Consider the following 14,457-nt stretch of genomic DNA (forward strand, 5'->3'; position numbering starts at 1 on the left):
TAAGTCGGTATATGTATTTAGTTAAAAGTACAATTTAAATGCCAACGAAGTTCAACAAGTTTAATAGATTTTACCGATCACTGAAAATATTATAACCTATACTATACTAACGCTAGCTAGGTTCGATATACAACGATCGTATGACAAAGACAAAGGCGGGAAGTTACGAGCGGTAATCTATGGACACTTAAGTATTAATTAACTTTCAAATTGGAAGTTGCAACTTGTAACATGTGGATACCCTTACCGATACTTTTATGCAATTGCAAGGCCGAGTAAAGAATAAATACACCAAATTAATCAGAAATCACAAAATAATGCTATACTACTAAATTTAAATGAAAAGTTTTAGAAAAACAATAATTTCAAATCAATAAATAAGAAAAATCCAATAATAATAATAAATAATAATTATTATTATTATTCTTTTTTTTTTTTGGAGGGAGCATTAATTCTTTGCACAAAGGTGAAAATAGGCATGCAGCAGGCATGTCTGAGTTAACAACATTCAAATGAGGGAAAGTCTAAAGGTATGAAAACAAACTTAAATAACTTAGTATTACATTAGTTGAGGCATATGATGCAAGAAAGCAAGCTTATACAGCATCAGCCAAAAAAAAACCCTTCCCATTTCATCCATCCAGTCACTCTAAATGTTTGTCTAGTTCAGCCTTCAATTTATTTAAGCTTTCAACTTCCACAAGAACAGATGAAAGTCCGTTCCAGAAATCAACTACCTGCTGGCTAAAGGCAAACTTCCACACATCTATAATACAACTGTCTTTTCTCAATTTGAATCTATGCCCCCTCAGGTTCTTAGTCTGAGCAAGCAGAAGTATTCTGTCAGCATTGATCGTGCTCAAACCATTCAAGGCCTTATACACCTAAATCATATCACTTCGTAGGTGCCTAGTCTCGAGATACTGCGACTTGCAGAACTTAAGCCTTTCCTCGTAAGCATAACATTTTTTTCCTCTCACCAATCTTGTTGCCCTTCTCTGTACTCGTTCTAGCAACTCTACATCCTTCCTAAAATGCAGCCTCCAGACCTGTATGCAGTACTCAAGGTGTGGCCCGACATTTGCCCTATAAAAGGGATAATCACCTCCTTGTCTCTGCTAGCAAAATTCCTATATATCATTGACAAAACTCCATGACATGCTCTGGCCGCCTATCTGCACTGCTCAGAGAACTTCATATCTGACTGTACAATTACCCCAGGTCGTTTTCATTCTTCACTTCCCTGAGTGTAGTACCACACAGTTGGTATGTTTCTATTGGGTTACTGCTACCCATATGTAGTAATTTGCATTTATCAATGTTAAACTTCAGTTGCCACTTCTCAGCCCATCTGGTGCCCTATCGATGATTTATCGAACAAAATCCTGTAGAGATAGGGAGGTTATAATCCTGCTGTATAAAGCAATTGTAAGATCGCACTCCTAACTTTTCTAGATCGTGTTGCAGCGGCATACTGTTTTTAGTGTCATTAACAACCCTACCAACCTTTGTATATATCTTCCAATATTAATTCTTTGAATGCTTCCCATTTTGAATTTGCTGTTGGTAATCTCATCAGTTGGTCCCACCGTATAGAATTTAAATAATGTCTCAGACCACCGTAGTCACCTTTACGAAAGCAAAAACCCTTCCCTTTACCCCTGATGGTAGTTACCTCTTTGAGTAAACCCACTTCAGCACACTGTGATCACTGCCACCCAGTGGTTCCTTTACATGTTTTCAGTCCAAGTTTTCAGTTTTTATCTGAAAACTTGGATATTAAGCCTGATATACCTTCACTGATATCATTGATAAATACACAAAACAACAATGGGCCCAGCAACAAACCCTGGGGGTCTCCACTAAGAGCATTATTCCACATAGCGCAGTGTCCATTTATTACCGCTCTCTGCCATCTCCCACTCAACCATCCCTTTATCCATTGCAGCAACTTGCCCTTAATGCCATACCACTCCAATTTGTACAGCAGTCTTCCATGTGCAACAGTATCAAAAGCTTTCCTGAAATCCACGTATATGATATCAAAATTATTTTTTGCATACAGTTCCTTTGTGACCACATCATAATATCCAATCAGATTTGTCAGACAAGACTTCCCTTTAACAAACCCATTGTGTCTGAACTATTACTATCTGTCTCATCTATCTGATCCAGTATCACTTATTTAACCAGTGACTCCATTATTTTCCCTGGAAGAGAAGTTAAACTAACAGGTTTATAATTATTTGTGTCACCCTTTGAACTCCCTTTGTGAATTGGGGATACATTTGAACATATCTAGTCCATGGGAACCTACCCTGAATCTAAGGATGCATTCATAATTATGGCTGAGGGTTTGCTAACATCCCTCACTGCCTGCTTCAGTATAACTGGATAGATTCCATCCAACCCCAGGTGTCTTTTTTATGTTTAAATTCAACAATTTCTCCTCCACTTTGCTCTCAGTTATTACAAAATCACTCAGCTCTCTGTTAGAGTTTGACATACTTCTGGCATTCCCCTCCTTGAATAACCCTTCATGTGTGAATGTAGATTCAAAATACTCATTCAGTTTATCAGCTAATTGAGAAGGATCATCAATAGTCGAACCATCTATGTTAAGTGGACAAATCTGATTCACCCCCTTCCTTCTACAGTTTACATAAGTAAAGAACTCTTTCGTGTTTTTCTTTGCATCCTTTGCCAAAAATTTCTCATAATCTGTGCTTGCCTGCCTAACCTCCTATGTGACTTGATTACAGACTAGCATATATCTGCTGTAGGCTTCTGTGTCAACTGATAATTTATATGCATCCCATGCATTTTTTTTCTCTGCCACGAGCCTCATTAATTCATCTGACATCCATTTAGGCCTAAACCTTGAACAGTATTTCTTAGTTGGTATGAAAAGCCTAGTAGCCCCCAACATTAAGTTCATGAAGGCTTTCCATTTAGAATTCACCATTGGTATCATCATCATTTGATCCCACTGTATTGAATTTAAAAACTGTCTGAGACTACTGTAGTCACCTTTACGAAAACAAAAACCCTTCCCTTTACCCTCGATGGTAGTTACATCTTTCAGTAAATCCCACATCAGTACACTGTGATCACTGTCACCTAGTGGTTCCTTTATCTGCAAATTCTTAATGCATGAATAATCACTGCTGATAATCAGATCAAGAATATTACTCCCTCTGGTTGCCCTCGAACAGGTTGCCGTAGAAAATATCCTCCAATAAATCTACAAGTCTTGCTAGCGTGCGAGTGACCAATACACAAGTTCCAGTCAATATCTGGAAAGTTAAAAATCCTAAAAACCTGGAAAGTTAAATAAACTTAAAGGGGTGTGTTAGATTAGTAAGCTATAGTAGAATTAATGTCAGGAGTGTTTACAAAAAATTAGTGAATTTGAACTCTAATGCTGACCTAATAGGGATAACTGAAACATGGTGCCCACCCAGAAATTGGGAATTATGAGTTTTACTATGGTACGTAAAATATATTTAGGAAGGATAGGGATGATAGAAGTTGTGGTGGGCTCGTGCTTCTTATTAAAAGCAGCCCGAGTACAAAAAAAAAATTCCATGTGGTGTGAGTTGGTTGGAAGCAAAGGTATAATGGATGCAGTGTAATTTATAGATCTAGTAATTAGCTAATGTATCTAGTGTAATATAATCTATCTAATGTAATATATCTAGAAACAATTTAAAATTACAAAAATTAGGTTAAGACTAACAAAATTCTAATTTTATTTATTGTTGCCATTGTAAATTATTGCATGTAGCACTCTGGATGAAAAGATTTAAGTTTGAAACCAATCAAAGATGCAAAGCACTTTTATAGGCTTTTTTCCTTCCATACCTGATTTAGTTGGTCTTAGGTAAGGAAAGTAAATTCCCCACCCTACCTGAAGATTCTATCAAGAGACACTTAGACAGAAATGGTATTCTGAACCATTTCTTAGACAGAAATGGTTCAGAGACCATACAGCTTGGATTTCTTAAGGGAAAATCATGTTTATCTAGCCTGGTTAGTTATTTTGACACAGATACTCATGGGCTGGATGCAATGAATAACTTCAACATAAGTTTATTTGTATTTTAGTAAGGCATTTGACGCAGTCCTTCACAAAAGATTACTGTATAGGTTGGAACAGGTGGGATTAAGGGCAAATTCTAAGGGAGATCACAGAGTGGATGCAGGACAGAAGGCAGAGAGTTGTAATTAATGGATATAGTAGTAGTAGTAGTGGCATGTGATGCAAGAAAGCAAGTGTATGAGCTTATGCAGCATCAACCAAAAAAAAACTACAAAACAATCCCCTCTAAATGTTTGTCCAGTTCCTCCTTAAATTTATTTAACCTATCAACTTCCACAACGACAGATGGAAGTTTGTTCCAGGCTTTAACCACCCGCTGGCTAAAGGCAAATTTCCGCACATTTATTCTACATCTGTCCTTCCTCAATTTCAATTTATGTCCCCTTAGGTTCGTAATCTGAACAAGTGGAAGAATCCAATCAGAATTCAGCATGCTCAACCCATTCAAGGCCTTATACACCTCAATCAGATCACCTCGCAAGTGCCTAGTCTCCAGCTGCTGCAATTTGCAGAACTTAAAACTCTCCTGGTAAGAGGATCCCTACATTCCTCACACCAATTTTATTGCCCTTTTCTGTACACACTCAAGCAAATCTATATCCTTCCTAAAATGAGGCCTCCAGACCTGCATGCAGTACTCAAGGCGTGGCCTGACCATTGCCTTATACAGAGGGACAATCACCTCCTTTTCCCTGCTAGCAACATTCCTGTATATCATTGACAACACCCCCATGACCTGCCCTGGCAGCCTGTCTGTTGCTCAAAAAACTTCATATCTGACTGCACAATTACTCCCAGGTCTTTTTCATTTTCTACCACCTTAAGGTAGTACCACACAGTTGGTACATTTCTCTGGGGTTACTTCTACTCATATGCAGTACTTTGCATTTTTTTATGTTAAACTTTAGTTGCCACTTCTCAGCTCATCTGCCCAAATTTTCTAGATCCTGTTGCAGTAACACACTGCCATTACTGTCATTAAAAACCTGCTAACCTTTGTATCATCTGCAAATTTCGATACTAAGCTTCATATACGTTCATCATTATCATTGATAAATATACAAAACAACAGTGGACCCAACACCGAACCCTGTGGGACCCCACTAATAACATTAGTCCACAAAGAGCAGCACCCATTGCCATACCACCTGTCTTCTCTGTCTTCTCCCACTCAACCATCCTTTTATCCATTGTGGCAACTTACCTTAATACCATTCTGCTCCAATTTGTACAGCAGTCTTCCATGCACAACAGTGTCAAATGCTTTCCTGAAATCCAAGTATATGATATCAAGTATATGATATTTTTTTGCATCCAGTTCCTTTGTAACCACATCATAATAACCAATCAAATTTGCCAGACAAGACTTTCCCTTAACAAACCCATGCTGTGTCTGAATTATTGCTGCAGTCTTGTCTAGATGATCCTGCAATGCATCTCTAACCAGTGACTCCATTATTTTACCCGGAACAGAAGTTACACTAACTGGTCTGTAATTACTCGTGTCATCCTTTGATCCCCCTTTGTGAATTGGGGACACATTTGCACATCTCCAGTCTGTGGGGACCTCCCCTGAGTCCAAGGATGCTCTGATAATTATGGCTAAGGGTTTGCTTACTTCCTTTGCCGCCTCCTTTAATATAACTGAATCCCATCCTTTAATATAACTAGATCACATCCACGTCAGGTGCCTTTCTTATGTTTAACTTCAACAATTTCTCCCCCACTTTGTTCTCAGTTATTACAAAATCACTAAGCACCCTGTTACAATTTTTTAACCTTGTGGCATTTTCATACCTTAATAACTCCTCATGTGTTAATGTAGATGCAAAATACTCATTCAGTTTGTTTGCTATCTGAGCAGGATCATCAACAATCGAACCATCGATATTAAGTGGACCAATCAGATTCATCCCCTTCCTTTTAGAGTTTATATAAGTAAAGAAATCCTTGATGTTTTTCTTAGCATCCTTTGCCAAAGATTTCTCATAATCTGCCTTCGCCTGCCTAACCTCCTTTGTAACTTGATTACAGACTAGCTTAGGTTTCTGTGTCGCCTGATAATTTATATGCATCCCGTGCATTTTTATTCTCTACCACAAGTCTATTTAGGCGTAAACCTTGAACAATATTTCTTAATCGGTATGAAATGTTTAGTAGTAGCTACCACTATTAATTCCTTCAATGCTTCCCACTTAGAATTTAATTTTGGTAACATCATCAGTTGGTCCCACTGTACAGAATTTAAAAACTGTTTGAGTCCACTGTACTCACCTTTACGAAAGCAAAAAACCCTTCCTTTACCCCTGATGGTAATTATATCTTTAAGTAAATCCCACATCAGTACACTGTGATCACTGCCACCTATTGGTTCCTTTATCTGAAAATTCTTAATACACAAATGATCACTGCTGATAACCAGATCAAGAGTATTACTTACCCTCTCTGGTTGCCTCTCGAACATGCTGCTGCAGAAAACAATCATCCAATAAATCCACAAAAGTCTTAGTGGTGTGCGAGTAACCAACCCATAAGTTCCAGTCTATATCTGGGAAGTTAAAATCCCCCATTATAAGACATTCTGATTTACTAGCCCACTCTATTTCTCTGTACAATTGTTCATTGTACTCATTTGGATCATTAGGTCTATAACACACTCCTACTCTTATTTTTGCTTTCGCAGTGCTTATGTCACACTAAACTGACTGAACAGTGCACTGTTCATCTATATCAACTGGATGCACTTCTTTTGATTTTATGTTTTTCTTAATTAACAGCATAACACCTCCTCCCTTCCTATCCTGTCTATCCTTTCTGTACACATTGTACTCCCCAAATTCCAGTTCTGCATTCCTTATATCTGTGTGACACCATGTCTCTGCTATCCCAATAATATCCGCCTTTGATGTCTTGACCAACATTTCAAATTCATGAAATTTATTTACTATACTTCTAGCATTGGTATAAATGCAAGTATATATGTACCTACTCTTATTATTAGTTACCCTAACACATCCCCTATACCCCCCCCCTGTTTCACGATGACTGTCATCAGTCCCTGAAACCCCAACACCCCTCACTCCAGGCCACTGGACAGAATTGCAGACACTTTCAAATTTAACCCTAACTCACCAACTTTTTTGCAACATTGACCTGTACTTGTTAAGAAAATCTGCAGATCTGTTACTATTAATGTCATTCGTGCCAAAGTGTACAACAGTATCACCCTTTGTGCCCTTAAAAGATGATATATATGCTTTACAACGTTATCAACTTTTGCTCCTGGCAGACATATCCTGGTCCTATTCCATCTATACTTTTTACACAATATATTCCCCATCTACCTGACAAAAAATCACCGACGATAACTAGCTCCTGTGGGACCAGCGCATTCTGCCTTGGAGATTGCCACTGTGTTGCCTGATGCCCAGGAGTGAGCTCTGGCTTTGAGTTGGGCAGCTGAGAGCTTGACGGGCCCCTCATATTAATTTCTACGAGGGCATCTATCCTACACCTCAAGCTCTCATGGACGCTGAGTTGATGCCTAATTTCTAGACACTCTCTGCACATGGTACACACAAAGACATCCTCCTTGGCTAGGTCATGTTCCATTTCAAAGAGTTCGGCAAAGATTTCACAAGTTGCAAATTTTTTTAGAATGTGATGCGTTGGAGAATTGTCCCCCCCCCCCCTCAGCAACAGCACTCCTGCCACTTTGTGCCAATTGCTTTTCTGCTCTAGTCTGGGGCATGATATTTTAAATTAATAAGATCAATAAATTTAATTAAATAATTGTGAATACTACACTATCTAATAGAATCCTAAATGCAGGGATGTGAATTACGCTATACAATTTTACGTTAGAGCAACCTAGTTACCATAATTAAAAATTTGAATTCCCTACCACTCTATACAAAAACAATGGCTGCAAGATTCGAACGAAACAACGGTTTTAAGTATATTAAGTAGTAATCTACAAAAATTCTTATCTAAATTTTTTATTTAAGTACTTTGGCAGGTGGTGGGACCTGCCAAAGCACTTAAATAATCCACTGGGTGCCTGACCTGCCTCCTCGTGGCAAAGTGTGGGCAACAGTGGGTCCCAATAGGGGCCCAACAGCTAAATGGTCAGAGAAACAACAGAACATAACACTACACAACAAACAACTCCCCACACACTTTTTAAATCTCTGGCCTCTACACAGTTCTGTGTGACTTACAGAGAATACAATGCGGAGATGGGGAAAACCCCCAGTGCCGTCAGATAAGTAACACACTTCACCACTACAGCCATTTGTGCTGTAGTGGTGAAGTGTGTTACTTATCTGACTAGAAAACTAGATAATAAAACTGAGTATCACAATAACTACATATCTGACAACATACAAATATCTCTTTATCTCACCTCATTTACACTACCTTCGTCAGCTACAAATCCAGATGTCATTTTGATTTCTACAACTACCATATTGCTAGCCTCTGTGGAATTGTAACTGAAATCAATAACTAGCAATTAGCATATAATATAACATGTAATATAATATATAAAATAAACTAAATAATAACTAATCATACCAGAACCAGTGTTATGTTTGTGGAGCTCTGTGCAGCCACAGATAAAACTATCATCCGATTTATATGCTAAATTCCTCTACCTTCTCTACTGTTCGTTTGCTTATAAATGAGCTATGCATTGTATATACATTAGCCTAGGTACAAAATGGGCAGAGACCAATGGTATTCAATTCAAATTTTGGAATGAATACGACAGATAAATCATGATTTTTACTAATACAACACATATCAAAATATCTTGCAATGTCTTAAACTGTAGCATTGAATTATATGACCTTGAACTACAATATCATATCGGAAATACTTATGCAAACCACTGTCTCTCTTTTTTTTTTTTTCCACCAAGATAATATACAGATTATCTTTGGGGATGCGGAAGGTCAGGGAATGACCACCGCATATCCTCAGTCCGAACAAAGGGTGAGGGTTGGTGTCAGGAAGGGCATCCGGCTGTAAAAATTGCATGCCAAAACAATAAAAAAAAACGCTGACCTCATAATAATGGGAAAAAGCAGGGACAAAAAAAAAAAAAAAAAAAATACAGATTATCTTTATGAACACATTGGCTCAATTTACTTGTTATGCATGCTAATTTATCAAAATACTTCTTTTAGATTGTGTATTTACAGTCAGGTTGAAAGAATCAATGTGTTAATCTACATGTTAATGTGAGTGCACTAATCCCAAACATGCAAATTACATTACAAGAAATGCTATAAGAAACCATTCAAGTGCTGAGATTTTGGACCACTGCAGAAAAGATGGAGCACAGAATGTTTATTTCAGTAAAGCATGTTAATATGCACCTTGTGCATGTTCCATACACAATGTGCATGCCAAGAATGTGCCACATTTGCAGAAGTTGAATATTTCCAAATATGTTTCCCAATTTCCAGCATTTGATCTAACTACAGTTACTTCTCCCTGTTAGATCAACCTGTGCTCTAACAGGGAGAAGTAAACTGTGGTTGTCCATGTTTGAGATGGTAGTGACAACTAAGAAACCAGCCATAGTCAGCAATCATCACGTGTTAGATGGCAATAACCAGGGCCTGTCTTAGGCCCAGGCAAACTAGGCATGTGCCTGGGGCCTCTACTTTGAGGAGGGGGCCCATAAATAGCCATTAACACAGCCAAAATCGATATCTAGTAGCATAACGATGAGCATGAGTGCTCGTGTTCCTTATAAAATTTTTTTTTTTATAAGGAACAAATAAAATATACTTTCAAATTGTAATGTAGCTTCTAGTCAAAATGCGAATGCTGCCGATATGTTCAGATTTGTATATATTTCCTTAGAAATACATGCAGATTTATTTGCTGTACATTTTTATATTGATTGTGTAATCCTAATTTTTCAAGGGGCCCTATTGCCCTATTTTTTTACTATTAAAGTAGGGCATAGGGTCCCGGAAAATATTTTGCCTAAGGACCAAATACTCCAAAGATAGGCCCTGTTCAAAATAAACATTTTTGCAGAGGCTCCAAAAAAACTAATGCTTAGGGCCTGCATATTCTCAAGTTAGGCCCTGGCAATAACAGGACTGAGTCAACCCTAAGTTGTGAATCACTTTTAACTTCTCTCCTTTCTTGGTGCATATTGTATGCATAGTTTTTGCATTATATGATCTGTGATTTAAACCAGGAGACATAAACCTGGGGTTCTGTTGGTATCACTGCTGTGTTGGTAATTGGACTTTATTTTACTATACCAATACTTTTCAATGTATTGTAAACTAACAAATATACTTTTACACAACAAAGGTTTGCTTGTTTGTTATTTGGTTTTTAGAAGCATTAGCAACTAAGGCATATTTCTCCGGGGATATGCAGTGGTCATTCCCTGACCTTTCTGCATCCTCCGGGATATGTGGTGATCATTCCCTGACCTTTCCGCATCCTCCATATTTGGTGGATGCGGAAAGGTCAGGGAATGATCACCTGATACTGAATAGGCTCAAACCCAGGGTCTAATCGAGAAGCATGTGCTATGCACTGCTGCTCCTGCCCACCTGGCTACAGAGGTGCCTAAACACACAACAAAGGGCAATTAATAAGCAGTCAGTAAAGAATCTAAACATGAAGCAAGATCAACTCCAGGTACAGTTCAGTGTGGACTGGCACTGTGAAAGACTACTTGATCAGACTGCATGAATCACCTGAGTGTTTAAACAATAACCAATATTGGGTTATTGCAGACAACACTGCCTAAATAATTGTAGTATTTTTTTTATGCATCTGTGCCACGTTCTTTTAACATAATGGAAAATCTAAATCTCTTTAGGGGTTTTATGGTGCATCTGAAGCTATATTGCACCATGTTAACTAGCACTTGCCATGTTGAGAAAAATTCTACCCCATGAGACTTGCACAATCTCTACAGAGCTCAATTGACAACTGAAAAAGTTCTCATCAAAAATTCCCTCCTTTCATGCCTTGGCAAAATGGCATATCTCACTATATCTCAACGCACAGAATATTTATTTATCTACCACTGGTACCAGAATATTTATCTACCACTGGTACCACTTGACCCTGACACACTATGCCAGCATTTCCCAAACTTTCTGAGCCCACACCTCCCTTGACCTGTAAAATTTTTCCAGCGCCTCCCTTGAAGTAAAACATCCATAATTATGCAATTTCTAGTTCTTCAGCAAAACTAGCGTTTCTCCTATTGTGTGTGGTTTTTTACATTTTGCAATTCTGTAAGAAATGTGGTACGACGCTAGCAATGCATTTGATGGAACAGAAACTATTTTTTTGAAGGTTTGCTTTTGTTTATTAAACTCATGCACATATTTTTTTATTTATATATGTTATGTAATGAAAATTACATTTCTGTTAAACTTTTTGTGCCTCCTTTTGCACTAGTTCGCACCTCCCAGTTTGGAAATTGCTGCACTATGCTTACTGCATAAAATGCTCCATTTCCCTGACAATTAATTACCCAAATATTGTCTCCTATAGGACCATCCTGCTTATGACCCATTTCTTCAAGCACTCAAATGTAACCATTAAAATACTAACTTGCTGTTTAATACCCCCTCTCTCTCTGTGCCTAGCATACACAGAGGCATCTACTGTGATATTACATTCAGCTACAGCATTTTATTTGTGTGTGATGTGATATGCATACATATCACACAAGTAAAATGCAAACAATAAAATATTAATTTGTAGAACTGCCTTTGGCAATTCCTTTCACCCCAGCCAAGGCATCCTCACCACCCTAGGTATATGCTTTGCTGCTCTAGTCAGAGGCACAATTTCAGTTAAAAAAATTAACTTAGACCTACAGTACTAAACCTGTAATACTCCACTATTTCCAGCTATTATAGTAAAATGTGTGCATTAAGCAAAATATATAAAATACCATAATATTAATCATGCACCCATAGAACCACACAAAAGAAAATATTCAAGAATTATACTCCTATTTAGAAGATTCTCATTACTGTTTGTTTTTTTGTTATTTGGTTTTTAGGAGCATTAGCAACTAACACCATATTGCTCCAGGGATATGCAGTGGTCATTACCTGACCTTTCCGCATCCTCCGTATTTAGTGGTCGTGGGCTCGAACTCTGGTCCAACCAAGAAGCGTGTGTGCTATGCACTGCTGCTCCTGCCCACCTGGCTATGGAGGCACCTTCTCATTACTATGGGAGAGGTGGAACTGACTACTTTAGTCAAACTTGCTGTGATATTTGTGATGCAGACTTTATATTAATCTGTATCTAGAATAATTAGATAAATACAAAAAAAAGGAAAGAAATTAAAGAAATTTGCATAATTATGGCACTTAAAACTATTCCTTTACTACAAATTGCATTAATCAAAAAAAAAAAAAAAAACCATAAATATGTCTAGCTCATCACATAATTCGCTGTATGGTTTTTGTGTGTTAAAAAAACAATAACTGACACTGCCAATACAGCATTACCAGTCAAATAAAAATACTTATGTGGAGATTAAACAGCACAAATATAATTAGAAAATTGTTTGTTAATCTTTATCTACCTATACCTTCTTGTGAGAAGATCAGAGTAAAAACAACTTAAATAATTTTATATTATGGAAGTGTTTCCTTGTATAACATTTGTTATTCTTCTATTTTTAAATCATAAATAAATTTCAAAAGTTTGAAGTATTGTCGAAGTCAGCAAATGCTGACATATAGTATAACAGAAATATGGTGTTACTGATACTGTGGATGTGCAAAAATTGAATATGGTGATTACAATATGTGCAGAAAGAACAAATATTACACAAGAGGGATACTGTTATGCTTCTTGTTAAGAAATCATCAAATAATCACTTTGAATGTGATCGAAGGATCCACAGTTGGGACAAACTGGGTTGCTTCTGCATGTCGTTTGAGAGTGGCCATACTTTTGGCATTTATAACATCTCAACAGATTGGGTATGAAAGGATGAGTGCGGCAAAGTAGATATCCTGCTTTTACTGATGAAGGTACGTTTGGACTGTTAAAGGTGAGAATGATATTTCTGGTAGGTGTGAGTATATTGTCTCTTTTGATCATAATTCTTTTTACAGCAATTACATTTTGTTCCTGAAGCTCTTCTTTAATTTCTTCCTCCATCACATTCATCAGGTCCCAACTATATATTGCACCCTTTGATGTATTTAGGGTTGCATGGGGAATTACTTTAACTGGAATACCAGCAAAATTTGTAATTTTTAGCAGTTTTTCAGAATGCCTGCAGTTTAGAGTTTCAACAAGTAAGTCCCCTGATCGCAGTCTCTTAACCGTCTTAGGAGACCCTGCAATACTTTCCAGGTGTTTTTGGATTAGAAAAGGTGATAGCTTACTGAGAGGCTGTTCTGATAGTGAGTGCATTTGGTTGAAAACCAGCCAAAGAGGTTGAAAACCAACCTCTTTGGCTGTGACAAATCATGTTCATGTTCATTTTCTGTATCTGGCCAGCAGCTTGTCAGATCTATAGATGGAAACATATTTTGTTCCATGCTGGCTCCTTTTAGCCCTTGGCAGATGAACTTTTCTGCCAAGGTTACCGGCCCCACCACGGGGAGGAAGGAGCAGTGCCTGGTGTGACCAAGCGAAATTAGTAGATGGTCTATAAAATATGAAAAATAAAGAAAGTTTACTTTCCTTCCTTGCTCTCTACCAGTACTTTTGATAAAAGAGCTGCTATTAAATAAAATGATTTATTAAGGAGAAAAACGTAAAATGTAACTGTAATTTACTTTTCTGAAAATCGCAGTGAAAGCACAGAGAAATTGCTCAGTCACAGTCGCTTGGCATTCAGGCCTAGAAAAAGAGCGAGCTAACAAATTTTGCAAGACAAGGTTCCATACAAAAGGACCCAAGACTGAACTCTGGGGACAACAACAATAAACCTGCTTTTTAATATAAAAGGTTTTAAATTTAACAATTACATATCTGTCACTAAAATAACTTGCAAACAATGTATATAATTCTTAAGAACATCCAACTGAACAAGAGCAGCCTCCCACCATACTGAGTTAAAAGCACCCTGAAAATCCACAAAACTGGCTAATTCATACTTTGAAGCAGAACTCTCGACATGTGTTAGAAAGTCCACTAAAGCATCCTCTGCTGACTTTCCAAATGTAAACCCATATTGTTTACTTGATGTCATTCCACACTGCTCTATGCGCAGAACCATCAACCTTTCCAGTAACTTGCCAAGGTTAGCCATAAGGGCTATTGGCCGGGTAGGATCCAGGATCTGAGAGGAGCTTATCAGGCTTTTTGATTAGCTTCAATAAAGC

The 14,457-nt window shown here is 37.6% G+C and overlaps 1 protein-coding gene across 1 annotated transcript in view; it reads right to left on the reverse strand.

The window, feature by feature from the left end:
• Window positions 1–14,457, reverse strand: part of LOC150083283 (pregnancy zone protein-like) — a 374,597-nt gene that overhangs the window by 31,357 nt on the left and 328,783 nt on the right. Inside the window, exon 22 of the mRNA XM_090378461.1 lies at window positions 8,508–8,595. Coding sequence (XP_090234587.1) covers window positions 8,508–8,595 — 88 coding nt within the window. The remainder of the gene's footprint in view (window positions 1–8,507; window positions 8,596–14,457) is intronic.

The sequence above is a fragment of the Mastigoproctus giganteus genome, chromosome 7 (genome assembly GCF_048544385.1).
Source record: "Mastigoproctus giganteus isolate SK-2022 chromosome 7, ASM4854438v1, whole genome shotgun sequence".
Lineage (NCBI taxonomy): Eukaryota > Metazoa > Arthropoda > Arachnida > Uropygi > Thelyphonidae > Mastigoproctus > Mastigoproctus giganteus.